The sequence below is a fragment of the Astatotilapia calliptera genome, chromosome 23, assembly GCF_900246225.1.
Source record: "Astatotilapia calliptera chromosome 23, fAstCal1.2, whole genome shotgun sequence".
Taxonomy (NCBI): Eukaryota; Metazoa; Chordata; class Actinopteri; order Cichliformes; family Cichlidae; genus Astatotilapia; species Astatotilapia calliptera.
The window spans coordinates 12,511,409-12,537,743 of NC_039323.1; the positions used below are offsets into that span (position 1 = coordinate 12,511,409).

The following is a 26,335-nucleotide window of genomic DNA, read 5'->3' on the forward strand; positions in this document are numbered from 1 at the left end:
TTCGTCAAAACCCTCCCTATCATCATTAATCCTAGCCAAGAGCTTTTCATACGACACCATTTTCAGCATAGTTTCTTTCCACCTATTATATTCTGGAGGAGACGGTTCCTTCCATACACTGAGAATAACTCGAGCCGCTGCGATCACCCCCACCTTTATAACCACAAAGTCTTATTTTGAAACCCCAGGTAATACTGACCGATCCCCTAATAAGCACAGTCTTGGTGACAGGGGTATCATCAAACCAATCCACCTTCCTATTTTGTCCAATACTTTTTGCCAAAAGGGATAAACTTTCCCACATTCCCAAATAGCATGTATAAATGTCCCTGGATCTGAACTACATTTCCAGCATACATTACTGGGACTAATTCCCATTCTATAAAGTTTGGATGGAGTGAAGTACCACCTGTGTATTAATTTATACTGAGTAAATTTACCCCTGGCCTCTCTTATATATTTATCAGAGAATGACAAAATTCTGCGCCAGTCTTCTTTAGAAATTGCACAACCCAGATCCCTCTGCCATATAACCCTCAAGTTTTCACATATCTCTTTTTTTGGATTGTTAAACAGTTTGTAGAAAACCGCCGCCCTATGTGCTGTACTGGACAATTCTAAAAACTCCACAACCATATTCGAGCTTTGAGCAAATTTTCCTTTGGTAACACAATCCCTTATTTGTAAATATTTCCAAAAATTATTTTCTCTTGTCAAACTGTATTTTCGGGTTATTTCAGCAAATGACATAAACACTCCCCCTGAGTAAAGATCACTTATCCTGCGTATGCCTTTGACAAGCCATTCCTTCCAGAACACAGTTTTCCGCCCAATCCTTACAGCAATATTGTTCCATAGCGAGGCATAAGGTTGTCTTAGATGAGATTCTCCACACAACTTGTGCACCTCCACCCAGACAGCTTTGGAATACCTGAGCACTGGGTTATGAGAGTCTTGTCCATTAGTTGCCGCGCCCTGCCAGAGAACATCCAAAGGTGTGAAGGGGCTCGCTAGTTCCTGTTCGATCTTCATCCAGCTCAGCTCAGAGCCCGATCCTGTCCAGTATTTGGCCAGTCTTGACAATTCAAAAGCTAAATTATACAACTTCACATTTGGGAGGGCCATTCCTCCAATGTCTTTAGAGGCCCACATTTTCTTTATATTCACTCTCGGCTTCTTGTTATTCCACAAAAAATCTTTGATTAACTTCTCAATTTGACCAAATATGTGCAAAGGAATCCGTACAGGTAACATCATGGAAACATAATTGAACTGTGGGACCACCATCATTTTAATCACATTAATTTTACCCCATAGTGTAAGATTCAATTTACCCCATTTATCCAGATTTGTTTTTATCTTTAGGAGGAGAGGTTCCACATTTGAAAGCATAATATCCTCCAAGTCGGGTTTTAATAATATTCCTAAATACTTCATACCTGAAGGTGAGTACTTAAAATTGAATGGAGTAACGCAGAATGACATGATGCTGACAATGGCATGCCCTCTGACTTGTCCCAGTTTATCTTATAACCTGACAACCCTGAAAATGACTCAACACACGTGAGTAGCGCTGGTAGAGACTGCATGGGATCCGTCAATACTGCTAAGATGTCATCAGCATATAGAAACAACTTGTGTTCCATACCCCCTGCATGAACACCTCTGACACCCCTGTTTGCTCGAATAGCCAAGGCCAGCGGTTCCAGAAATATTGTAAAAAGCAACAGGGACAAAGGGCACCCCTGTCGGGTCCCGCGAGTAAGATGAAAAACCCCTGACACCAATCCATTTGTCAAAACCGCTGCCCTTGGACTTGCATATACAGTTTTGACCCAATTACAAAACCCAGGCCCAAACCCGAACCTTGCGAGGGTCGTCATAAGGAAGCCCCATTCCACCCGATCAAAGGCCTTCTCAGCATCTAGCGAGAAGGCCGCAACCGGGGTTAGATTAGATTCGCTTCTGTGCATGAGATGAAGAAGTCTTCTAATGTTATCACCTGAGGACCTATTTTTAATAAAGCCAACCTGGTCACCATTAATGATATCTGGTAATATTTGATCCAGGCGGGAGGCCAAAACCTTTGTCAAAATTTTGCAATCAACGCCCAAAAGGCTTACAGGCCGGTAATTTGCTGGGTCCGACAGATCCCTATCCTTTTTAGGAATAAGGGAGATCAGTGCTTCATTAAACGTACTCGGCAAGGAACCTATCTCCAATGCCTGAAGGTAAACTTTATGCAGGACTGGGGCTAAAATATCGATATATTTCTTATAATACTCAATCGGGAAGCCATCCAAGCCTGGCGATTTCCCATTCTTCATTAATAAGATCGCAGCCCTGACCTCTTCTTCCGTTATAGGCTCATCCAGTCTCGTTTTCTGTTCCCCAGAGAGAGTAGGTAATTGTAGACCTGAAAAAAATGTCTCCACCTCCCCTTCATCAAGCACACCAGCAGACGTATACAAATCTTGATAAAATGATTGGAAAACTGAGTTTATTTCCTTCGATGAGGTTATCACTTGGCCGTCCTTCTTAATCATAGATATATTATTCAAATTATCTTGCTGCTTCAGTTGTCTTGCCAATAGTCTTCCACTCTTTTCGCCACCTTCATAAAATTTTGTTTTGAGCCTAAATAAGGCATATTCCGCCTTTTTGTTATAAATGTCATTCAACTGGCATTTTAATTTACATATAGTCTGATTTTTATAATTTGAATATTGACTCGCTAAGTCCTTCTCCAACTCCCGTATTTCTTTATCCAAGGTTTCTACCCGTTCTAGATCACTTTTCTTAACTTTTGATGCGTATGCAATCATCTTTCCTCTTATATATGCTTTAGACGCTTCCCAAACTGTGGCTACTTTGTCTGTGGAACCCATATTGATTTCGAAAAAAATTTTGAGATCCTTTGTTAACTCCTCACTGAAACTCTTGTTCTGCAACAACATCGTGTTAAGCCTCCAGCGGCCCCTCTTCGTTCTATCCGTGTTCAAGTCAATTTGCAACTCTACTGTGGCATGATCACTAATAGCAATGGCACCAATCCCACAGTCTACGACTGACTCGACCAGAGACTTTGATATTAAGGCGAAATCTATCCTCGAATATGTTTTATGACAGTTGGAGTAAAACGTGTATTCCCTTGAACTGGGATTAACTAACCTCCAAATGTCCGTTAAGCAAAGATCCTCTGTCAGTAAATGAACAGCCTCTCTGTCCCTGGGTGTAGATGTACCCCTAGGATTACTCTTATCAATTATCCCATCCATCACCTGGTTGAAATCCCCAGCCAATATCACCTGCCCCACATGATCCCCTATTATCTTATTAATTTTGTGAAAAAAAACTGGCTCTTCCTTATTAGGTGCATAAATATTGCACAAAACTGTTCGAACCCCATTAATTAAGGCCTCCAAGCATATAATGCGTCCTTCGTCATCATTATACTTCTTCAGCAACACGAAGCTTAATTTCTTATTAACAAGGATCAATACACCATTTCGTTTACTCGAATATGAACTATGAAAAACGGAGCCCACCCAGTCTCGTTTAAATTTTTTCGCCTCTTCTTCCCCCGCAATGTGGGATTCCTGAATAAACGCTATATCTGCATTTTTAGATTTTAAGTATGTTAGAACCTTCCTCCTCTTGATTGGGTCCCCACATCCGTTTATGTTCCACGATATTATTTTAGTATACCTGTTCATCGCTTTCTAACAGAAATGGGGTAAGGCACACCTTGTGCGCTTTACAACACAACACAAATATATGCATAGGCACTCAATATTACAAAACCCATCTGGTCTTATCAAACTAGCCGTCATTAAAAATAAACAAAAAAAACAAACAAACCTGAACAAAACCAAAACCCTTCTTTGCATAGCAACTCTGAACAACGTTGCTAAGCGCCCCCTCCCTCCCCTCCTACCCAAGCCTAACTAACTTTAGCTTGAGACCCCAAACTGCTCGTGGTCCGTGAGACACGCTAATCATCCGACAGCAGCACCACCGCCACAGCCCCATTGTGCCCATTGTTTGTTTGTTACCTTATTTCAAAATCCACATACACTACTCCGATCTGTTACATCATGTCCCGCATTCCTCTAAGTCGACTCCTGCAGAAATTTCTCGGCCTCTTTTCCGTCTTTGAATGCTTTCTTTTGTCCGTTCCACGTGAAAACGAGCGTTGCAGGATACATCAGCCTATGCTTCACTTGTAGCTCCCGAAGACGCCTCTTCACCGGGTTGAATGCCTTCCTCTTCTCCGCCAGCTCCTTTGTAACATCTTCAAAAAAGGATAGCTTGGAGCCTTGCCAATCGACTCCACGCCTCTCTCTGGCCACCCGAAGCACTTTCTCCCTAGCAGATGAACGTAGAAAGCGGACATGTATCACCCTGGGAGGCTCGTTAGGTTCCGGCATTGGCACCGGGGAACGGTGGGCACGTTCAATTTCAAATTCACTTCCAGAAAGCTCAAATGCTTTGGCCAGTATCTCCATCACATATTTGTCCACGTTCCCGGGTGTCTCCACCCCTTCTTTGAGTCCAATGATCCGTACATTATTCCTCCTGCTACGGTTTTCAAGGTCCTCCACTCGCGACCACAACGCGTCCATCCTCTTCTGGAATTTGTCCACTTTTGCCTCGGTAAGCACGCTGGCATCTTCCATGTCTGATATACGTTGTTCCGCCTCCCCTAACCTCACTTTTATATCTTCCACCGAATCTTTCAATTCTTTAGTGGCCTCTTTAATAGTGGTGACATCTTTTGCTACGACCTGAAGAGTAGCGTTCATCTTCTTAATTTCTTCAAAAATGTCTTTTTTGCTCTCGCTCCCTATACCGTCCTCAACTACTGGAGAGGCGGCCTCAGATGCAGATGCACTTTCGGGTGGTTCCGGAGCGAGGCTAATGCTAGCTTGCTTCTTCCTCGTGGTAGCTCCCTTAAAAAAGTTTGCTTTGTTGTTACCTGCCATTTTCCAAAGACGGTAATCCTTGAAAAGCTTCAAAGTCCACAAAGGGTGTCCAATTTACGACTACAGCTGGAGTGTATGTTTCCAGATTCAGAACATTAATCAACAGGCTTTAGGAGCGCCTCTAGTGTGCGGCCATCTTCTTCGGCGGTCCCACGTGACTCCCCTGCACAAATGATTTTAATGATAATGTGATGTACCATGAAACCAACAGAATCTTTAAAAAACTGGCGGTGACGTCTTTGGCCATGCTGATGTTAACTTGTCACTGCACATATGGAGATCTGTGGCCAGCAGCCCCAGTCCTAACTGTGACCTCCTCAGGCTGCTCCAGTTACATGCTGGCATTCAGCACATTAGCGCTGAGCCCAGTGACAGGATTCACAGCCAGGACCCATTTGATTCCTTAATGTCACGAAATTTGTCAGTAGTTGTTTCATCGATGGCAGAAGCGATGGCAGGGCCGCCACGTTGCTGTGTGCTGCGGGAAGCTCATCGTGTCTCCTCACTGCTGATTCCTTTGTCTGGGTAGTAAAAAGGTGAAACTGATCTCCTGTAAGTTGCCAGGTAGTGTTAGAGCAGTTACCTGTGAGAGATTCTTGAAAAATCACAATGAAACATTTTCACTTGTTTGTTGTGGTGTTTGTAAAGGCGGTGACATTACATATTTTACCCGAGGCTCCGCTGAGTGCCACGTCTGCATTGCTGATGAATTTTTCTTTTCATGCGATTTGCATAAAGGCCAAAAAGACGAGTTGCCTGTATTTAGGGACGGGCTTCTCTCTTGTTAAGATACACCTGCTGTCAAACAGGTTTGGTGAGCTGCGCGACGGGGCCAGTTTTACCCGATTCTCAAAACTAGTTGTTATTATAAGGGGAGTGATACACACCAAGGGTGACACAAAGAGAGAGGTGGTTTTTTTTGTTGTTGTTGGGGTTTTTTTTTTTTGGGGTTTTTTTTTTTTTGCCTTTCCTGTGAATCTTTAGATTTTCATGGAGACTTTACATATGGAAATCATGCTCTGCCAATGGGAGTGGTCACACTGCTGGTTAACGCACTCACAAAAAAAGTCTGAAGACTGACCGTGCGCTCATGTTTTTGACCTCTCAGTTGTTTGAAATGCACACCAACATGGAGGCTGTTTTTCCTATTTTGATTTTTCTGCTGCTGTCACACCTTCCTGTCTCTCGCAGCACGTCCACACACCGTGGGAACTGTCGACCTATACGATTTGAACCTCCAATGTTGGATTTTCATGAACAGTGAGTCTCTTTCTCTTTGGAGTGGTGTGATTTACGCTTTGATTCTCACATTGTTTGTATGGTCCTGTTTGAACTTGCACTTGAGTGAATATTGGATCAGACTTCAATTTGCCTTACGGCAATTTTTAAAAGATAAAACCAGTATCGTGCCAAAGTCTTTTTTTGCTTTTTACCACATCCTTCACTAAAACGTTAGTCCCCACCAGGCTGTGGAAGTTTTGATTAACGCCACGTTTACATATTTATGGAGTTTACGGAGTTGAAATATGATCATAGTTCAAGGAAATTAACTTAATTCTCACTCAGATAACCAAACTGTTTCATTGTTCAGTCATATTTTATACAGAAACGTACTTTTTCCAACTCCTGAAATCAAGACATCTGCCACAGGAAATGTCACGATTCACTGCAAAACATCCCAGTGTAGCCTATAAAGAAACATACAATCAAAAAAGCTCAAGTATAATTAAACATACATATCAAAGGTTGTAGGAGAAGTTGACAAATTCATGGTAAACAACCCCCCCCCCCCCCCCAAAAAAAAGAAGCTATAACCGTACATGGAAATATAGAGCTGACCCCATTCAATCGTTCGAAAGATAAAAAGACCAGTTTCTTCTTCTCCTCTTTTTTAAAAAGTTTAATAAATTTACTGTTTGTTTCTGTGGGTCTGAGAGTAAACATGTTAAATAACTGATCATAATATTAACCAGTATTAGCTGTACTCATACAGCTCTTAGGTATTAGTCATTCTGCAGTGCACCTCCACTCAGAGTGCACCTGCATGTCTACAATAAATTCTAAGAAAATATTTGAGCAATCTGTGGAATTCATTTTACAAACCACATATGCTTTAGCTCTTACAGACCCAAGCTTCACCTACGCTGGACTTAATATGTCACATTCCAGTCAGGCACACCCACCCAGCGTGGCTAAATTTTACACGACCAGGGTGCAGGTTCAGGAGCGCTCGGAGGAGCGGGGGTCACTCGCACTCAGACACCCGGCTGTCGCGGCCCATCTTCGCCTGTCCCACTTTCTTAGTAAACAATTTGCTTATCAGCTGTGATTGTTTTAAGGGCATAAAAATTGTGTCACCGAGCTTGTGATGATGGTGGCTCGACTTTAGAATGATGACTTTTTAAAATGTATTTACTACATTTTTTGTGTCAAAGAGCATTCAGGGGATTATTTCAGATTTAACCAGCAGACAAAATATTTTTAGCAGAATTTGAAAACTAACTTCCCTCAATTTTATTTCACTCAGTAACGAGAATCATAAACACGCCGAGTTCCGTGTATCTGCGAGTTGATTTTCATAGCATACTGATATAACAGAAACCGCAGGTTCACTCTGAGGCTGGAAATCAAAGAGTTTATGATGAGCTTGGGGTGTTGGGTTAACAATGCAGAGATAGTCACTCTTTTGAATGTCAAATCCTGTCCCCACAGGAAAGTTACACCTGTAGGTTAATGTCCAAAAATCTCTGAAGTATCTGTTAACGTAAGACAGTCTAAACCAGTCAGTTCCCCAAGCTCATAAACCTTTAATTTTCATGGCATGTTTATAGGTGCTGCTCGGTTTCTTCTTTGAATGCGTCATGGTGGATGCTCATATTAAACATGGCCAGGGTTGCAAACATTGGGGTCAGCATATGTAGTCCAAATTTTCCTGTCTTGGATCTCTTTGATCTGTATTATCTCAGTGAGAGGGGATATCCCTAATATGCTAATATGTTTACACAGAGGCACGAAGCCTAGGATAATGCAAAAACTATTAATTTGAGCTATGAATCATGCAAAGCTATTGTAATACAGTCCAAGAATATAAAAATGGAAAGCTGGAGATGTGAGTTATAGCTCCATTTTACATATATTGTTATATACTCTAACCAAGCCTTCTCTTCTTCCTTCCAGGCCCGTTGGAATGCCAAAAATGGAAAAAGTTTATTTACATAACCCTAGCTCTGAAGAAATTAGTTTGATATCAATATCAGCAACAACAGCACATTTTCACGCATCCTTTTTCCAGAATAGGGTAAGTAGCTGTCACTTTAAAACCTTTGAAACCACATTTATTTTGTGCGCGTGTGTGTGTTATTGCTGTGTGTAAGCAAGTTGATCGCTTTTAATCTTGAAAATGAATTCAGTGTACTGACTTTGTGTTTATCAGTATTATCATTTTGTGTGTCTTCATACACACGAGTCAGACTGCATGGATGAATGGTAGTGCACAGTAAACACACAGGAGCGAGGATAGACCTGTGACTCTCATGAAGTGTCTTTACTGATTGGTTGTCACTGGTAATGTGATGCTCTGCAACATACGGAAGCAGTGAGGAGTTTTTAATGTGTTTATTTTTGTCTCTCTTTTTTAAAATTGTAGAATCAAAATTAAAGCCATCAAACTTATTTATTGACACATCAAATTATGTAAGCAAAGCAAAATATCTGTTATGTGTTATGAGCTCAGTCCTTTAGAGTTGCGTTCATGCCGTTCTGACTTATACCAAACCAGATGCAGTGACTTTGTTCCCACACTGAGTGGAAAAATCCAGTTGAAATTCAATCATCAGTAAAATGTATTTCATACAAAAGACAAGAACATGTCATGTTTTCAGGGTACCAAAATATCCTTCAAACCTAAAATGAAAACAAATGTTAACCAAATTAAAGTCTCTTTTCTTGTTAAACATTTTCAGGAACTTTTTAAATAAAACTTTGAATGATCACCACTTCATGAAACATGAATATCTGCTTTCATTTAGCCTGTAAATGTTGTTCTATTGCAACTAGGAAAAAAGGGGGAGGGAAATCATCCTGCAGGGAAAATATGGGAGAAGAGCAAGATGAGGCTGAAGATCATGATGATGATATTTATGAGCTATTCGTAAAGTTAGTCTTGGATTTGATCATGCGCTCAGACATAGTTTAGTAAAGTGTGGAAAAATGATCACTGTGCCCTCACAGAGCCTGCTGGGAAAACAAAAAGTTGTTTTTGGGAGTTTTCATCTGCACAGAGAGAACGATTATGGGATTTTGATCAATGCAGAGGCTACCCACGAGAAGGGAAGCCCTGGGGTTGCTGCAAATAACAAGAGTCACACAAAAAAAGAAAATGCCAAAGATCAAGAAATTAAAGAAAAGCACAAACAGTGTCTGCAGTGGCAAAGTTGTTTTTGTTGTTTTAAACTCCTCTATTAGGTTCTTTGTACCTTATGACTTTTTCTTCACTGCAGGGCTTAAGCTGAAGGCAGGCTTTTATACATGTTTTTGTGATTTCCCCTTTATGATAGTAGACACAAACAACTCTGCATGGACTGTGTTTTCCTGTATGCACACCAATGCCTGCTCCAACATGATCAGAAATCTGAAAACTTCCAGCAGCAGAAAGCTTTTTCCTCACAGATTGTTTGTATGCAGGATCTGGTCATAGAGTCTCGTCCCAACAGTTGATGCTGCTTGAAGAAATGTGGATGTGGCCTTTAATATGAGGGGCTGTGATTTGGTTATTTCTCGGGGAGGGAAGTCTAATGAATTTATTTAATCTCTCCAGCAGTGGGAATTTTCGGTGTTCCTTTACCAGGCGGCCTATGAGCTAGTTTCATCCCAGTATCTGAATCTAAAGGTCTGGGACCGTCTGCCCAACATGTCTTATTATACTTCACACATCTTCGACTATGCTCAGGTCTGCTTGGGTATAAGTGACGTTATTTGTCATTAGTGAGGGTGAGGGTCCATTTGGATCTACATGTGACTGCCTAGCTTTGTGACTGTGTCTTCCATGCCTTTACCGGCTTCAAAGTGCAGAGAGCATAAGTTGTTATTTGAGTGGGTTGGCTGGTGACTTCGTCTGACTCGTCATCAAACATTTTCCAGACATTTAAAATAAGATTGGTATAGAGTTGGGGGGAAAACAAAGGGGGGAAAAAAAAGAAAAAAAAATTCAACCGAAATGTAAATAATTTGTTTTAATTGAGTAAAAAAAACAATTACATTTAATTTTAATAAATAAAAATAATGCTACAAATAAAATAAAAAATTTCTATGTGTATTTACATATTTTTGGTTGTTTTATGTTTTTCCTGCTCCATACCTGTCCTGTTTAAAATGTGTGTGTAATGTTTTATGATGACTACAAGTCTAGATGTGTTGGGCACGTGCTGCTGGAACTTTAACCTTTCAGAGATGTCATTGAGGCAAACGGGACACTTTTGACTTGTTTACACTTTTTTTTTTTTTTTTTTTAATCTGCTTTTGGCATTTGGTAGTTTTGCTGTATTTAGGTGTTTAGAAAATGGTAAAAAGAAAAAGAAAGAATAGCCCATGAATAAGAAGGTGTGTGCATCATGTGTACGTGCTTTTTGAATGCTTTTCTGTGCTGCATTAGAGTCCTCCCTTTTATATGAGAAACCTGTTCTGTGGCTTCACAATAGGCAGTTTGTGTCTTAGAGGCTGAGACGCTGTTAAGGTGTTGTCAGTGAATCATCTTCTAGAACAAGGTGTTTGTGGTGACAACAGCCTATACAGGTGTGCAGCAGGGGGATCTGAGTCAGATCTTTTTGTTTGCAATTCTTTGAATTGGTGAATGCACACATTCTTAAGAATCCTATCTGTCATGGAGTGAGGCCTTGCTGAGATAAATGTGCTTGCTTTTTTTTTTTTTTTTTTTTTTTTTTTGTTATCTTGCATCATAACCTGAGGAAATATTTCCATAGAGTACAAAAGTATGTTTGAGCAGTCAGCAGGAAGATCAAAGTCCTTTTAATAGCTGCATTTAAATGGAAGTACAACTGAGAAACACCGAGTCGCTCTGTGGGACTGAAGCCAGGGCAGATTTTAAGGCGACGTTAAGGCTTGTTTGAATAGGCTTACTGATTCTAGGCCAGACAGGTTCACTCCTCCAGGGAGATTTTATTTTATTTTATTTTTTTTATTAACCATCAGAGAATTAGGCAGAATTAGGTAACCACACAAATATGAGAGCTCACATTTCAGTGCATTCCATCCCCTCCCATTCAGCCAGACTTTTCCACTCACCCTTATTCATGCAGGCCAGTCATAACTGTTTATGCAACGTGGCAGTTCTTCAACAATCACTGCCTTCTTTGCCGTTTCCCGTTCAGCTCTACGTCACACATGTCATTGCTCTGATTGGTTAAAGTTGTGTCTAAAATGGATTTGAACTCATTGATGCCACTCATTTAAAAAAAAATCAGAAGTGAGAGGTTCTAGCTCATTCATATTTGTAGCTTTCTTGTGGTGTCCATTAATCAGGAACAAGTTTGGGTTTTTTGTTTAGTTTTTTTCTGCAGGAAAAGTGTCGCATTTTGAACATATTTATTAACGGGGCAAGTTGGTGTGAGCTTGCAACCGCAGAAATGTGCCGATGGGAGTGAAAGATTATGCAAAAACCGAAGACGCAGCTCACTTTCTTTTAATAACGCAGCGCACATCAGCAGGTCGGAGACGAGCAGGTCTGATGAGAGGGCGACAAATGTACAAACCAGAATAGTGCAGCGTAAACTTTATGCTTTATGTTTCCCTCAAGAAACGACATGTGAACTGAGATCAGCGAGTCTTTACGTTTTTGAGATAAAGGCAAACTCTTCTGTTAGAGCTTGCTGGGAACTGTGCTATTAAACGTGAAATCTGACAGCTTAGGAGGACAACTGCACCATTACAAACTTCACACGAGCTTGTATGCGGTTAGCCTGTATGTGCTGCTGTAGCAGATATGTTTGGGGATCCCTCCTCTGATCACATGCTGTAGTTCAACATGTGCTTTGAATTAGGGCTGCTCGATTATGGCAAAAATGATAATCACGATTATTTTCACTGAAATTGAGATCACGATTATTTGACGATATTTATTTAACCCTTTAAGACCTACTATAGAACCAAGTCCACCAGAGCTTATATTATTTTTTTTGTACATGCTGTAGTGCCATTTGTGGGAGCATTTCAAGTTGCTATACATCAATACAACTGTTATAGCCCATATTTTAATAATATGTATGCATTAAGTCCATAGTAATTACATAAATTGCAAAAAAGTGCAATAAACTACAAAAAAAATTGAAAATCGCTTTTGTTTTGTTTACATATATTTCTACTTGGAGAAATTTAAGAGGTTTATCCCTCAAAACTTTAAATACAATAAAGTTGCAAAAAATAGTTTCCCACCACAGGAAATTTATTTTGAGTGTCTTCATAGTTTTATTTTGGAGATACAGTTTTTATATACTGCAGGAAAAACAAAAAACAATCCTATGATGCAAATTTGCAAAGAAAACAGCATGTGCATCATTTCACTGTGGGAAGTGTTACGAACAGCTGATGGATCGGCAAAGCGTGTTTCTGGAGTATTATGTTTTTGTTCCTGCAAGCGCTTTTTATGCAGTTTTTGCAAAGCTTTATGTGGAAGGAAACCGTGACCGAGGACAAGCTGATGGCATAAGTTGTAAGTACAACTCCTCCGGTTTCATATGCAAAACAAATTATTGCGCTAGCTTACACGGTTCAGGTTCTACAGGGATTTAAAAATAGTTACACAACACGGAGCGTGCTGCTCTGACCGGATTTAAAGGGTTAACAATGACTTTAAAAAATAATATAAAATAGTGTGCAACACCACTGAAGTTTTTTTACCTCTCTTTTCAACCAACAGCAGTCACTCTCCTCTCCAAATAACTTCTGCTTAGCTTTCCGAGCTTCCCTCGGGTCCTCTTAATCAGCGGTCTCCAACCTTTTTTGCGCCACGGACGGTTTATGCCCGACAATATTTTCACGGACCGGCCTTTAAGGTGTCGCGGATAAATGAGGGAGGGGCTAATAATCGGCTCAGTCATTTTTAATGATCGTTGAAAGCCCAGATCGTAATCGTGATTTAAATTCGATTAATTGAGCAGCCCTACTTTGAATCTTAGTTACTAACAAGAGAATGCCAGAAGGTCCCAACCTCATGAGTCTCTGCTTTAAGGTATGCGGTAATACTTTCTACCTGTGCCTTTATCACTTGAATATATTGTAGAGTACATTTTTTCAAAATCCTATATTTCATCACCCTCACTTTTGTTTTCTTAGTATTGTCTCTTTGAACGCGGCACAGAGGAAGTTACAGTTTAAAAAAAAAAAAAATGAACAGAACATCATATTATTATTTATTTGTTTTGAGGAAGAGTTGAATTGTTAGTCAGGCGATCAACACCAATCATTTGTTACTGTTTTTCGTTGCACGTGAATGGATACCTTTGGATTTTGGACTCAAATTTTGTTTTTCCTCTTCACATCCTACTAACATTAGGTTAGTGGTATATTAGCTAATTTTTTTACACACACCAAAACCAGAAAAAGGTTTGTAGACTGAAAAGACGATCTGGGTAATGTCCTAATCTGAATACCTCTTCATCTGGTATCCCTCCATGGCCATAGGCCACTACACTGTGCAAAAGGGAAGAAGCTGACTATGTTCAGAGATTGTTCTGCACAAAAAGCTTTAAATTGTTAAGTCTGCTTAATTCCTGTTTGATGAAGGTTCAGAGTTAAAAACTTGATCACATAATAAACGAATAATGCACATTTTAAAGTGCACGTTTTGGATTAATCTCTGATCGGGCTTTTATTATTTAACCTATTACGTATCATCTAACACCCCTTTATTAACATTTAACCTCCAACAGCAGGAGATTCTGCTTTGGCTGAAGTCTATACGAGTATATTTGAGAATGGTTTTAGTATACAAACATAGATAATTTATTCCTCTTTTTTTAAAGGCAGCTCATGCTGTGGATTACTCATGTTGTTATAAATGCAGCAGGATGGAATCCACCTCAGAAATCCCCCTGAGCAATCGCCCACTGAAAAACCGTCCCCACCAAAATGCTAAAGTTACCATGGAGCTGTGATGTTTTCATAGCACTGGACCTTTTTACGATCAGGTGGTGTGGAAGTGGGCGTTGATATCTGTGAGGTTAGAAGTTTGTTGGTCAGTGCATGTGAATAACCTTATGGGATCTGTTTGGGTTCTCTTTTTAGAGCTGGAGTTGGTGACGTTATCCTTCAGGGTCAGAGTGGCTTAGCTACTGAAGTGAAGGGCCACATGATGAACAGATGAATACAAACATGACACACAAAGTGCTGAAATATGTTCAAATCCACGAACTCTGGTAGATGTGACAGATCTGTAATAAGCTGGTGTTCAGTCGACTTTCAGTCTTTAAAAATATTCTTTTTTATAAGTGAAATAAATGCCTGCATCTGATAATTTAGAAAATAGTAGACACAGATCCATGGCCATATTCATATGAAGTATTTTCTCTTCTGTCCTGACCTGTGTGTGGTTGGGGGGGGGGGGGTTTTTCTTTAAGGATGGTCCACTAACCAGTTATCAGGCTTTATTCACCTACACCTACATACCTCTGCAGGCTTAGGGCACAGGTGTCGAACTGCAGGCCTCGAGGGCTGATGTCCTGCAGGTTTTAGATGTCTCCTTGATCCAACACAGCTGATTTAAATGGCTAAATGACCTCCTCAACATGTCTTGAAGTTCTCCAGAGGCCTGGTAATGAACTAATCATTTGAGTCAGGCATGCTGACCCAGGGTGAGATCTAAAACCTGCAGGGACATCGGCCCTCGAGGCCTGGAATTCGACACCCCTGTGCTAGAGCATAAAAACTGAGCGTACAGAATCATCATCAATTAGCCAAATGTAACAAGGGGGGGGGGGTTAATTCTTTTACAGATTTGTATTCTTTGGCGTCTCTTTATTAATGTCTTTTATAATGTCTCTTTTTTTTTCCAACAGATAATACCACCAGGAGGGAACACATCATTTGATGTGGTATTTCTTGCTCGAGTAGTTGGGAATGTAGAAAATACTTTATTTATTAATACATCACATCATGGAGTGTTTACATACCAGGTACAAATGAAGTGGCACACCTTTTTTTTTCTCTCTCTCATTTTTTTTGTGTGAAACATGTGATTAATGTTGCGTATCTGTCTTTGAAACTGAAGGTTTTCGGGGTTGGTATACCAAACCCCTACAGACTGCGACCCTTCATTGGGGCCCGAGTCCCAGTAAACAGCAGCTTCTCACCTCTTATAAACATCCACAACCCGTACAGTGAACCACTGCAGGTAATACGGACACATTGTACCCTTTGTTTATTTTATTTGCACATTTTCTTTGATGATTGATTTGGTCTGCTTCTTGTCTTTGCTTCAGGTGGTTGAGATGTACTCCAGTGGTGGGGATTTGCATCTGGAGCTTCCCACAGGCCAACAAGGAGGCACTATAAAATTATGGGTGAGTCCTCCTTTTGATTTTAAAGCTATGGACCTGTTGTGCTTGTTCACATTAAACATGGCCGGTGTTTCCAACAATGAGGTCATTGTATGCTGTTAGTGATGTGGGAAACCCCACCCACACGCTGTTAAAGCCAATCAGGCAAAAGTTGTCTTAAAGCGAGAGTAGCTAAAGGATTATTTTGACCCATGAATCATACAGATTAGAGTAAAATGGGAATAAGAGCAAAGTGAGGTTTTTAAAGGACAGTAGGCGGTCCCACTGACGCTGACCAACCCTCCCCTCCTCCAGGAGATTCCCCCATTTGAGACAAAAGGGGTGATGAGAGCCAGCTTCTCGTCCAGAGATGTGGACAACCACACGGCTTTCATCAGAATCAAAACCAATGCTCCCAATGAGGACCAGTTCATCATCCTCCCCGTAGAGGTGGAGGTCACATCAGGTGTGCTGCTAAACCTTTGTGCGACAGTTCTTTTTAATCATTATTCCCTTCTAACACTCGTGTTTCACTCATTGTTTGCAGCCCCTGGTATATACTCCTCCACAGAGATGCTCGACTTTGGCACACTCAGATCACAAGGTTTGCTTTCCTTAAAGAAACGACATCTATCAGTATTTTCTTTTGTCAAACCAACCTCCCGACTCCTCCCTCTGATCTCTGCCTCCTACTTCCTCGTGTTGCAGATCGTCCAAAGCTGCTGAATCTACACCTTTTAAATTCAGGGACAAAAGATGTTCCCATTACGGTGCGTATCCAAAGCAAAATAAAGCATGAACACAACAAGTATCTCAAGGCTGTAAGAATCCATGACTGTATTCATGCTGCTTTTCAGAGTGTACGTACAACACCGTCAAATGAAGCCGTCACAATAGACTTCAAAGCAGTTACACTCAAAGCTGGAGAGAACAGATATACCAAAGTCGCAAGTATTAGTTTTGATGGTAAGTTGAGTTTTACTTCAGTTCTCTTACTTGACAGGTCACAGGAAGCTGAACTTGTCACCGTCTCTAACACTGACCTGTGACGTGGTCATTCATAAGAGTTCAGCTGAATCAGCTGTTTTTTCCTCCTGAGGAAACTCATGAACATGATGCTTCTTTGGCAGCTTTCTTTATAAAGTTATGTTAAGTAACATAACGTCACCTTCAAGATACACATCTGTATAAATAATCAAAAGCTTCAGTTGTTCTCCTTTGACTTAGTTTTTAGAAGTTCCTTCCATTTCCTTCCTTTCTATTGCGCAGCTTCCTCCTGCAGGCCCTTTGATGTGTTTTGCAGTGTCTTATCTGCTCTCTGAATCTTTTTTTTTTCCCCTGTAGCCTCAAAAGCCAGAAGACCATATCAGTTATCTGGAAAAATAACAGTTAAAGCAAAAGAGAAGAGTTATTCCAAGCTTGAAATCCCATACCAAGCAGAGGTTTTAGACGGGTAAGTTTTTCTGAGGATGAACAAGGAGACAAATGAAAATGTTGCTGTAAGAGTTAATTTGAAGCTTCACTGCTGTGTGTGTGCTTCCTCTTGTGGCAGCTACCTGGGCTTTGACCACACAGCCACATTGTTCCACATCAGGGACAGCCCCGTGGACCCGGTGGACAGACCCATCTTCCTCACGAATGCCTTCAGCTTCGCAATCCGGATACACAACGTGTCCCTCCCCGAAGAGGCCAAAACAATGTTTAATGTGAGCAGAAATGCATTAAACAAAGAAACGTAAAACAGTCAAAGCTGAGAAAAGTTCAACTGAATCTTTTTGGGTAAAATAATTAGAATAGACATGTAAAATGTTACCCTCGTAATATGAATATTTTCCACGTTACAGCCTCTAAGTGCATTGTGCATATGCTCTCATGGAATTTATCATTGTTTATTGTAGTAAAACAATCACCTGCTTGTCGGGTCTCGGGTTGGAGATACTCACTGATTTCTCTGGAACGACCCATCCAAGGTCAACCCGACTGTGAAGTCTGATCTTCCAGCATCGCGCTGACATCGCTTTCATTTATTTATGTTTTTCTTTCTGTTTTAGGTGCAGAACTTCAGCACGCCCATCCTCATCCCCCCACACGAGTCGCGTTACATCTTCTCCCTCCTCTTCCGACCGGTTCGACCATCAATCCACATAGACAGCAACATCCTGCTCATCACAAACGCATCAAAGTTTCACCTGCCTGTTCGGGCTTACACCGGCTTCTTGGAGGTACGCAGTGAACATGAAGTGGGTGCAGACGGGCGAACTCGGTCTATCATTGTAAATACAATTGTTTACTCTTAAACAATAAAATAATATCCACTGAAAGCTCCTGTACTAGTTATAGATGCTCTTGCCTCTCAGTGGTTTGGTTCACTAATACCAGACTGCATTATAGCTTCATAATACATCGCTGTTGAATCTGGTACTTAAATCTACTTTAGAGTGTGTAACATGCTGTTTTTACTGCCTGTTTTTACAGCCTCTGGTTCTGCCTCCCAGTCTGAAGGAGAACCTGCTGGACTTTGGTGTCCGCAGTGCAACAGACACCAGCAGCATCATATTTGTAGTGGTCAACAGTAACCCCATAGAGGTGAGAAGCCGTACAAGTTGATATTGGAGTGATCGATTGTAAATTGTCATAGCTCGGCATCTCGGGATGAAAGTTTCAGGCCTTTATGTGTCGTTAGGCTTCTAAAGCTTTTCCCCCATGGACGTGCTCAATTTCATAAGATTGCAAAGTGCTGAGTAAAACTGAGTTAGCTGTCGTGTCCTTATCTTCAGATAAACCTGGTTGCGGTTTGTTGGTTAAAAACTCCACTGTAGATGAACGGATGCTGGTTAGGGTTAGGCTGTTAGGTTGTTTCCACAGTGTAAACCATGTAAAGTTTAATGCTGCTTGGCAAAAGTGAAAAAGCGCCACTTTGTTCTTTTCTGTCCTCCAGCTGGAGATTAAGTCCTGGTTGGTCACAGGAGACAGTCTCTCCATGGAGCTGCTGAAGACCGAAAAAGGGAACACAACGGTGGCCCAGGGTCACCTGGAAGAGCTGCAGAACACCTCAGCCTCCCATCATAAAACGGTGAGACCTCCACAGCCCGAACGCCATCACGCTAATCCCCACAGGAAGCTAGAGTGAGCAGAGCAAGCTTCAGTCTGATGCAATCAGTCCAGTGAAATCCTACGACATGAGTTTCACTTCAACTTTTGTGGCTGTAGTTTGTGAGGACGGGAGTTTCTCGTGAGACACATGAACAAGGTCACCACTTCTGTATTTAATTGTGAAAATTTAAACTTAAAAATTGTGACAGCTTATAAATATCTATGTTCATGGTTTTTTTTTTTGAGAAAAAGCATGAATCTCACATGAAAAGGTTAATAAATAACAAATAACTGTTTTGCACAGTTTACAATTTGGACTTTTTTGGCTCTAATAATTAACATAAGCAAAAGTATTTCATTAATCTGAAGCTCCCGGTTCTGTTTTTCAATGCTGACCATAAATGCACTATGAAGGCTTAAAGAAGATGCAGCTTAGCTGGGCCTGGTGTCCTCCAGTCAGTGCCCCCCCATCCTCACAAACGGCTGACTCACATTCATACATTAACCTTAGTATATTTAATGAATGCAAAATGCAGAATTTTACCTCTTTGCATTATAAAACCTCAAGTACAAAAGATTTTTGTATTTTTAGCAAGTAATTTGAGGTCCCACCTCGTCCACAGGGTGATGTGAAACTTGAAAGTTTACCCAAAATGCACTATTTCAGGTTTTCTCCAGAGAGTTATCAGGAAACAGATCAAACACACAGCGCACTGCCGCTTGTTTCTGTTCCTGTGTCACAGGCATTAAACTGCTGCAGTTGTGCTTTAAGTTGAGAGGTTTCTCTCTTTGTACCGATTTTATCTGGAATGAGGTTTGTAACACAGATCAGGCTGCTGCCTGGCTGACTTAATGTTGTTTTTAGTAATTCACACTACTGTGAGTACTTCAGAGATCACAACAAAACAGGAAGTTGTTTAAAAGTAGAAATGAGAGACGCTGAGCAGAAGTTGGCAGAACCACTGCTGATTAATGAAGAAGCATCTTCTCATATTACTGAGGCTGTCAGACCAGCTGAGCTTGTAAAGTAGGCCCTGAAAGCCATTCTAGCTACCGTTTGAAGCACTCAGAGATTCCCTCAAGTCAATTTATCTAAAAGCTCCGTGAACCGCAGTGTCGTACAGCTAAACAAATCAGAAAATGAAACAAAATGATAAAAAAAGAAACCTCTCAAGGGGGAAAAGAGTTTGGAAAGTATGAAAATAAAATAATAAACTGTGACATGCATCATATTGTTCAAGTAGTATGCATGTCACAAAAAATCAAATAATTAAGTTTTGTTTGTTCTTTGATTTCAAGCTTTTTCCTTCTAAGCAGCATCTCATTTTGAATCTAAGAGGTCTTCTTACTCAGATAATCTTTTCTGTCATTTGGTTGTTTGCTTTTAAACATTTTAATCATCTTAAATCCAAATTGAAACTATGTTCTTGATTGTTTTTGGCTTTTAGAGAACCATTTCAGTATTCATTTCCTTTTTAAAGGGAAGGCTATGAAACCTGTGAAAGAAATTTACTGCCTGTGTGTTTTGCTGTCTCGGATGTGGAAGCTCTTCAACCACAGTGTCAAGATCGGAGATAAAACATTGTTATTCCAAGCAATTTGATGATGTGTGCAAAGAAAACAAAACAAGAGGGGACGGACTTTAGAGAAACTGTAGCTTGTTCACAAAGTGTTGAGAGACAGAAAACCTTTTTGTTTTCACAGGTTATATTAGCATCTGGATATTACGCAGCATTCAGAGTGACACTAGTGGCCAAAGCTCTGGAGGGCACGTACGACGGGGCTGTACACCTCACCACAGATTATGAGGTAGGCTGGCTGGTGTGTAGTTTTCAGGCAGTTTCTTCAACATAAAAGCATAACCTGGTGTTGTTTTTGGCCTCAGATATTAACCATCCCGGTGAAAGCTGTCGTCGCAGTGGGCACATTAAACAGCTCTCCCAAACACATCATTTTGCCACCTTCATTTCCAGTAAGTAACACAAAATTGATTTCACAGCCATCATGTGCTGGCAGCATGCAGAAGATGAGTGTTTAAGTTAAAAAAAAAAAAAAAAGAAAAGAAGAAGAAGCCAGCTTCCTGTTTAATGCCTGAGGTGTTGGATTGAGTTACATGTCTTCTTCTTTAGGGGAAGGTAGTTCACCAAAGCTTTAGCATACAGAGCTCCTTCACACAGAAAGTGAGACTGCAGCAGATCCGCTCCCTGACAGAAGACATCCGATTTTATTACAAACGTCTCCGCAACAGCAAAGACGAGCTGGAGCCCAGACGGAAGTCTAAGGTACAAAAATCCTCCCAGTCCTCAACAACACAAAAAGTGGGTCACGCTTTCTTTTGAGACACAAACGTATTTTTATTACTTGTTTTACAGGTGGCAAACATTTATTTTGACGCCGGCTTGCAGTGTGGTGATCACTGTTATGTGGGCCTGCCATTTGTGCTTAAATGTAAGTTTTAGTTGTTATTAAACTCTGTGTTTGTGTGCACGTCGGTGTTTTTAACAACAAACCCTTTAGACCGGACTTATGCCTCTGTGAGGAGGTGGGATCCTTTTAGTGTCTCAAATTTTGATGTTTACTGATGATTTGATCCAGAGGAAGTATGTATAGAGAGAACAGGATGGGACCTAAGATAGAACCCTACACCAGCACAGTGCTGCTGGTGAAGAAGAATAGTTTACAGTAAACATAGAGAAGGATCTATTATTCAGGTATAAGATGAACCAGCGTAGTGCAGATGCCAGCACTGATGTGCACGCGTTGTGGTCAGTGCTGTTAAATGCAGCAGTGAAGCCAAGGAGGATGAGGATGGCACAGTCCCCAGAGCCCGAGCAGATCATTGCAAACTTTTATCAGTGGATTCTGTTAATGAAGAAAGACTTTTTCCCAGACTTTTAAAAGAAATGGAAGTCTGGAAGACAGGCTGGTAGTTTTTTGGGTAAGATGGGGTCCAGGTATTCAGCAGGGCTTGAACAACTATCTGCTTAAAGAGAGATGGAGCAGTACCAGTAGCCATAGAACTGTTGTTTAATACAGTTTTACAAACTCGTTGCAGCCCTTTTGGGTGAATTCCATCTGGAGCAACATCTGCTCATTTTGAAGTGACTTTTTTTTTTTCCTTCCCTAATGTCGCTAAGTGAGAACTGGAGGATTCAGAGTAAATTTGGATTTACTCTTGATTGAATATTGAGTCTGATACTGTCAATTCAGTTGATTTCATTGTTCTGTGTTTAATAAAAGTTAGCTGCAGGAGTGCTAACACAGCATGACGAAGCTATTCTTTGTTTGCAGTCATTTTTTTTTTAACGACTGCAAGTTTTGGTCAGACGATGATTTTTCCGCCGCAGCAGCTTCAATCTCTCGTTATTTAGTTTATTTGGACTCTTTCATCGCAGCTTCATTAATATTATTTGATCTCTCCACTCTGTATGTGAGGTGTACACACTGAGACCGAGAGCAAGGAAAGGAGAAGTGAGGTGTCTGTAAACAACAGCAGTGAAGTCGGCTCAGAAATATATAAAAAGAACAACTGAAGTGTTATTTCTGATATTATTATACATGCATAGCAGACAGATAATACCGATGTGTCATTTTTAAATCTCACAGTATCATCAGTACGTGGCATCCCTAATCCTCGAGAGATGTGGGTTTATGGTCGAGTCCCATCCCTAAAATATAAATCTAGTCTGAGCCCATGGTTGAGAATTCAGTGGTTAATTTATTATTTATTTTTTTCCTTCCACAGCTGAGGCTAAACCTCATGGGCTGGCGTTACAGGAGGATATCTGGGACGCCGATGTCGATCTTCACCAGAAGCTCCTCAGACGATGGAAAGAGCTCAAGGAGCGCTCTGTGCACAAGTAAGCACGTTGTGCATTCAAAGCGCACTATGAAATAAAAGTTCTTTCCAGGATAAAATAAAGTAAAAATGTAACTTCTTTTCTCACCAAAGGATCGAAGCTGTCTTTGAAGTTAACACAGATCTCCAGAAAAACGTTCAGGCTAAAATAACCGCACACCTGACGTGGCCTTCGCTGGTCAACTCTTCACAGAGAATCACGTTCCCCCTGACCAACACCAACAGCTCCTCTGTGAGTACTCGCCCATTAGATAGATTAGATAGAACTTTATTAATCCCTCGGGTGGGTTCCTCTGGGAAATTCGATTTCCAAAAAAGCACAGCACCGACAGAAGTCGGTGTTTAGGACACGGCACACAGGTTTTGCGTGTTTTAAACATGTTTCAAACTCAGGCATGACATCGTTTGTCCGCAGGACGAGGAGGTGATTTTGCAGAACCCAGCAGATGTCCCTGTTTATGTCCAAGTACTCCCCTTGGCGCTTTTACCAAACCCCTCTGTGTTTTCTGGAAAACTGGCCGACAGGTAAGAAGTCACAACTAAACTCCCGCTTATTCTTTTTTCCCTCAGCTTACGCTGACAGTCTTCTTTACTACTTTTCTTTTTCAGGTTTCCTTTAGGAAACTTATCCAACATCAATATAAACACAAACACCTTTGAGTTCCAGGTTCACAGAAATCAAGTAAGTCCATTGTTGATTTGGTGGCTTTTCAGGAAATCGGAGAATCGGCTGCTTATTGTGCTGCTAATCACTGTCCTCTTGTCCGTGGATCTGACAGCATGTGGAAGCTGTTTGTCTCTAACAGTCTCTCCGTTTGTGTGACAGACATCGCTAATGAGGAGCAGTACAGGCTTTGTAGAAGGCTCAACCAGGCCCTTTGTGTACAACCTCCTCCTGCTGCCTGGAGAAGTCAAGTCTTTCAACATAAGATTTACTCCCATTGGAAACCACAGCGTCTCCTCCCTCCTCATAGTCAGGTAATACCACATTTTAATGTTAGAAACTAAAACAAAAATGCACTCCTCCATTGAAATGAATCACTTTACTGGGGCATCTGTTTAGAAACAACCTGACGGTGATCGACACGATCATACTTCACGGACGAGGCACGACAGAGAGCCTGAAGGTCGGAGGGAAGCTTCCAGGACAAGGCAGCTCGCTGAGGTTTAAAATGACTGAAGCTCTGTTGAAAGACTGCACAGAGAGTGAGTTTATAAACGATGCAAGAGAGCGGTGTCACCCAATCAATGTGAGCCAGTCATGTTGTAGAGGTTCATCTTAAGTTCAACTGTCTGTTGGCAGGAATATGTACTCATTATGTTAGTAATTGGCCTGCTGGTCTATTTTTCTAAAGATCAGTAAATCTGCCAGTGTTCAATTTCAAAGGCAGCCCCATCCACGAGAACTCATAGATGTGCAAAGTAAAGCTCAATAAATGCAATGAAATAAAACAGATTAGACATGTAAAATATCACAGAGAAAAAGACAACATTATGTATTAATTAAACTTCCTAAATGAAAATATCCAAACACGCAGTGAGCCCTGCTGTTAACAGGATTTATTCCAGTACATTTACTGTGTGTGTGTGTGTGTTTCAGTATGTTCTATCTAATTTTTCCTCTTTTGAAACATTAAGTTGAATCTTGATTGTCCCTGTTTTTTGTTTCAGAAACAAAAGTGAAAGAGCCAAACTTCACTCTGAAAAGGACGTTCAGAGTGGAGAACACGGGTTTGCTCCCGATCACCATCAAATCGGCAGAAATCAATGGACAAGCCTGCGAAGGATTCGGATTCAAAGTTCTCAACTGTCAAGAATTTGCACTCAAGCCAAATGCTTCGAAAGACCTCGTCATACTGTAAGGACTCACTGCTACACACACACCTCCATCATCAGTGGTTTTCCTGTGCGTGTGTGCGTGCATTCCCCCCTTCGCCACACGAGCCATCCCTAATATGGCCATCTGAGGCGCAGAAGCTCATTTAAGTGCTGTTTAAATGTTCTCTTTGTTGGTGTTAGCCAGTCTGAAGAAAGTTAGCTTCACGGGGGAGTAGTTAAAAGTGCTTTTGTCAGGCAGGGGAATCAATAATGGAAACACCTGCATTAATTCAACTTTTTCCAGTAATGCTACAAAAACACAGTCAGTGATACTGAAATGTTGCTTCCCTAAATTTGTAAAATAAAATGTAACAAAGAGGTGTCAGAATCTGGCCCAGCGGTGTGGCCAGGAGAGCCATGCTGTGATTGGAGAAGGATTTACAGCTGCAGAAGCCCTGAGGCAGAAATGTAGCCTTTCTTTACTCTGCCCTGACAGGTGTATGAAAAGAGTGCTCAAACCCACATAGCAGTGAGACTGAAGAGTGGGAATATAGGACACTATGACAATGACTTATCAAACTTATTAGGGCACGACAGTTTATAAAGCTTTTTCACTCGTATTTGAGGCTTACTTTATGCTAAAGCTAATCTATTCTGCTCATTTCTAGCTCTTTGTGGTCGCCCTCTCTTTAAAGCTGCTTTATAGATCAGCTTTCAACCTTTTTGTTTTTGATAATGTTTACAGTTGAAGCTAGATTGGTCAACCCTGTTGGGTTTTTTGTTTTTTGTAAATTTCAAAGATTAAGGCTTCATTAAAAGTTTGCTTCAGAAGCACTTTGAAATCTCTTCTATAGGGTCGTTGGTGTGCATTTTATTGTGCAATTAATCTTTCCATATTCAACCTCAGGGGGTCCTCTGAATGACGAAGCATTTTTACTGTTGTTCCTTTTTTGCTTTATGATAAGTTTTGTTTATGGTTGCACCACCCGTGAAAACGTACAAACGGACGGATATCAGAATATAAAAGAATATATTTGAATGAAGTGAAAATGTATTCAAAGTGAAAAGGGTTCCAGAATAAACTCCTGCAAGTCATGACTCGAATATTCCAAATAGGAACAATGCACTTGGACACAAAGAGTGTGTGTGTGTGTGTGTGTGTGTGTGTGTGTGTGTGTGTGTGTGTGTGTGTGTGTGTGTGTGTGTGATATGAAAAGAATAAGCTGAGTGAATTCCATAAATGTGTTTTCATGGCTTTGTTTCGTTTGAATTCCTGTACTTTTCCAGGGCGCTGTTGTTATTGTGCAGACACAGAAACACCCAGGTGCTGACACACCTGAATGCATCTCGTGTCTAACTGGTGTATTTGTCTGATTTGCCCACCTATTTGATGAGTTTGAATAACAAGCCTTTATTTTTGGTAGTTTTTATATGTACGCAACCTTCTTGCTGTCCTTGGTTTGTTTCTGCCTCGGTGAGAGTTTACCTGTGATATTGGGCTGTAAATATAATTTGTTTTGATCAGGACTGTCAGGTGAAACACAATGGATGCTTTTAAAGATTTGGACACAGAGAGAAATTTGGCTGGATCCTCTGAGGCGTGTACGTTCAGACAAAAGCCTCTCAGATGTTTATTATAGGCAAAGAAACATTGAAACCAGACACACCCTTCATCTTTATACTGTACATATCTTTGTGTATATAAATAACTCATTAGCTCATAAAGATACCTCCCAGGTGTTTCCTCCCATGAGCAGGTTTCACGTGGATCGCAGGACAGGCTGCTCAGTGTTCTCTCTCTCCTTTATTGTCAGGTTTACACCCGATTTCACTTCCTCTCGAGTGATCCGGGAGCTGAAGCTGGTGTCGTGCGGCGGCTCAGAATTTGTGTTTGTCCTCAATGCCTCGTTGCCCTATCACATGTTAGCCACATGTGCAGAGACCCTGCCCAGGCCCACCTGGGAGCTCCAGCTCTACATCATTGTGTCTATCGTTATGAGGTGGGTGTCGCCGCACAACGCAAGCAAAACATG

At 41.0% G+C, this 26,335-nt stretch overlaps 1 protein-coding gene across 2 annotated transcripts in view; it reads left to right on the plus strand.

Annotated features, from left to right (window-relative positions):
* The window catches only part of tmem131 (transmembrane protein 131), a 42,250-nt gene that overhangs the window by 8,826 nt on the left and 7,089 nt on the right, over positions 1 to 26,335 (plus strand). Inside the window, exons 4-29 of one of the 2 annotated variants that reach the window (XM_026157938.1) lie at positions 6,177 to 6,245; positions 8,163 to 8,283; positions 15,053 to 15,169; positions 15,265 to 15,387; positions 15,476 to 15,556; positions 15,848 to 15,998; positions 16,080 to 16,136; positions 16,241 to 16,302; positions 16,390 to 16,498; positions 16,877 to 16,985; positions 17,085 to 17,238; positions 17,584 to 17,754; positions 18,008 to 18,118; positions 18,471 to 18,605; positions 20,330 to 20,434; positions 20,511 to 20,597; positions 20,755 to 20,907; positions 20,998 to 21,073; positions 22,371 to 22,485; positions 22,578 to 22,716; positions 22,900 to 23,009; positions 23,094 to 23,166; positions 23,311 to 23,462; positions 23,548 to 23,690; positions 24,156 to 24,342; positions 26,117 to 26,302. In XM_026157938.1, the coding sequence (XP_026013723.1) occupies positions 6,177 to 6,245; positions 8,163 to 8,283; positions 15,053 to 15,169; positions 15,265 to 15,387; positions 15,476 to 15,556; positions 15,848 to 15,998; positions 16,080 to 16,136; positions 16,241 to 16,302; positions 16,390 to 16,498; positions 16,877 to 16,985; positions 17,085 to 17,238; positions 17,584 to 17,754; positions 18,008 to 18,118; positions 18,471 to 18,605; positions 20,330 to 20,434; positions 20,511 to 20,597; positions 20,755 to 20,907; positions 20,998 to 21,073; positions 22,371 to 22,485; positions 22,578 to 22,716; positions 22,900 to 23,009; positions 23,094 to 23,166; positions 23,311 to 23,462; positions 23,548 to 23,690; positions 24,156 to 24,342; positions 26,117 to 26,302 (3,096 nt within the window). The remainder of the gene's footprint in view (positions 1 to 6,176; positions 6,246 to 8,162; positions 8,284 to 15,052; positions 15,170 to 15,264; positions 15,388 to 15,475; positions 15,557 to 15,847; positions 15,999 to 16,079; positions 16,137 to 16,240; positions 16,303 to 16,389; positions 16,499 to 16,876; positions 16,986 to 17,084; positions 17,239 to 17,583; positions 17,755 to 18,007; positions 18,119 to 18,470; positions 18,606 to 20,329; positions 20,435 to 20,510; positions 20,598 to 20,754; positions 20,908 to 20,997; positions 21,074 to 22,370; positions 22,486 to 22,577; positions 22,717 to 22,899; positions 23,010 to 23,093; positions 23,167 to 23,310; positions 23,463 to 23,547; positions 23,691 to 24,155; positions 24,343 to 26,116; positions 26,303 to 26,335) is intronic. The other variant, XM_026157939.1, reaches the window with a different exon arrangement.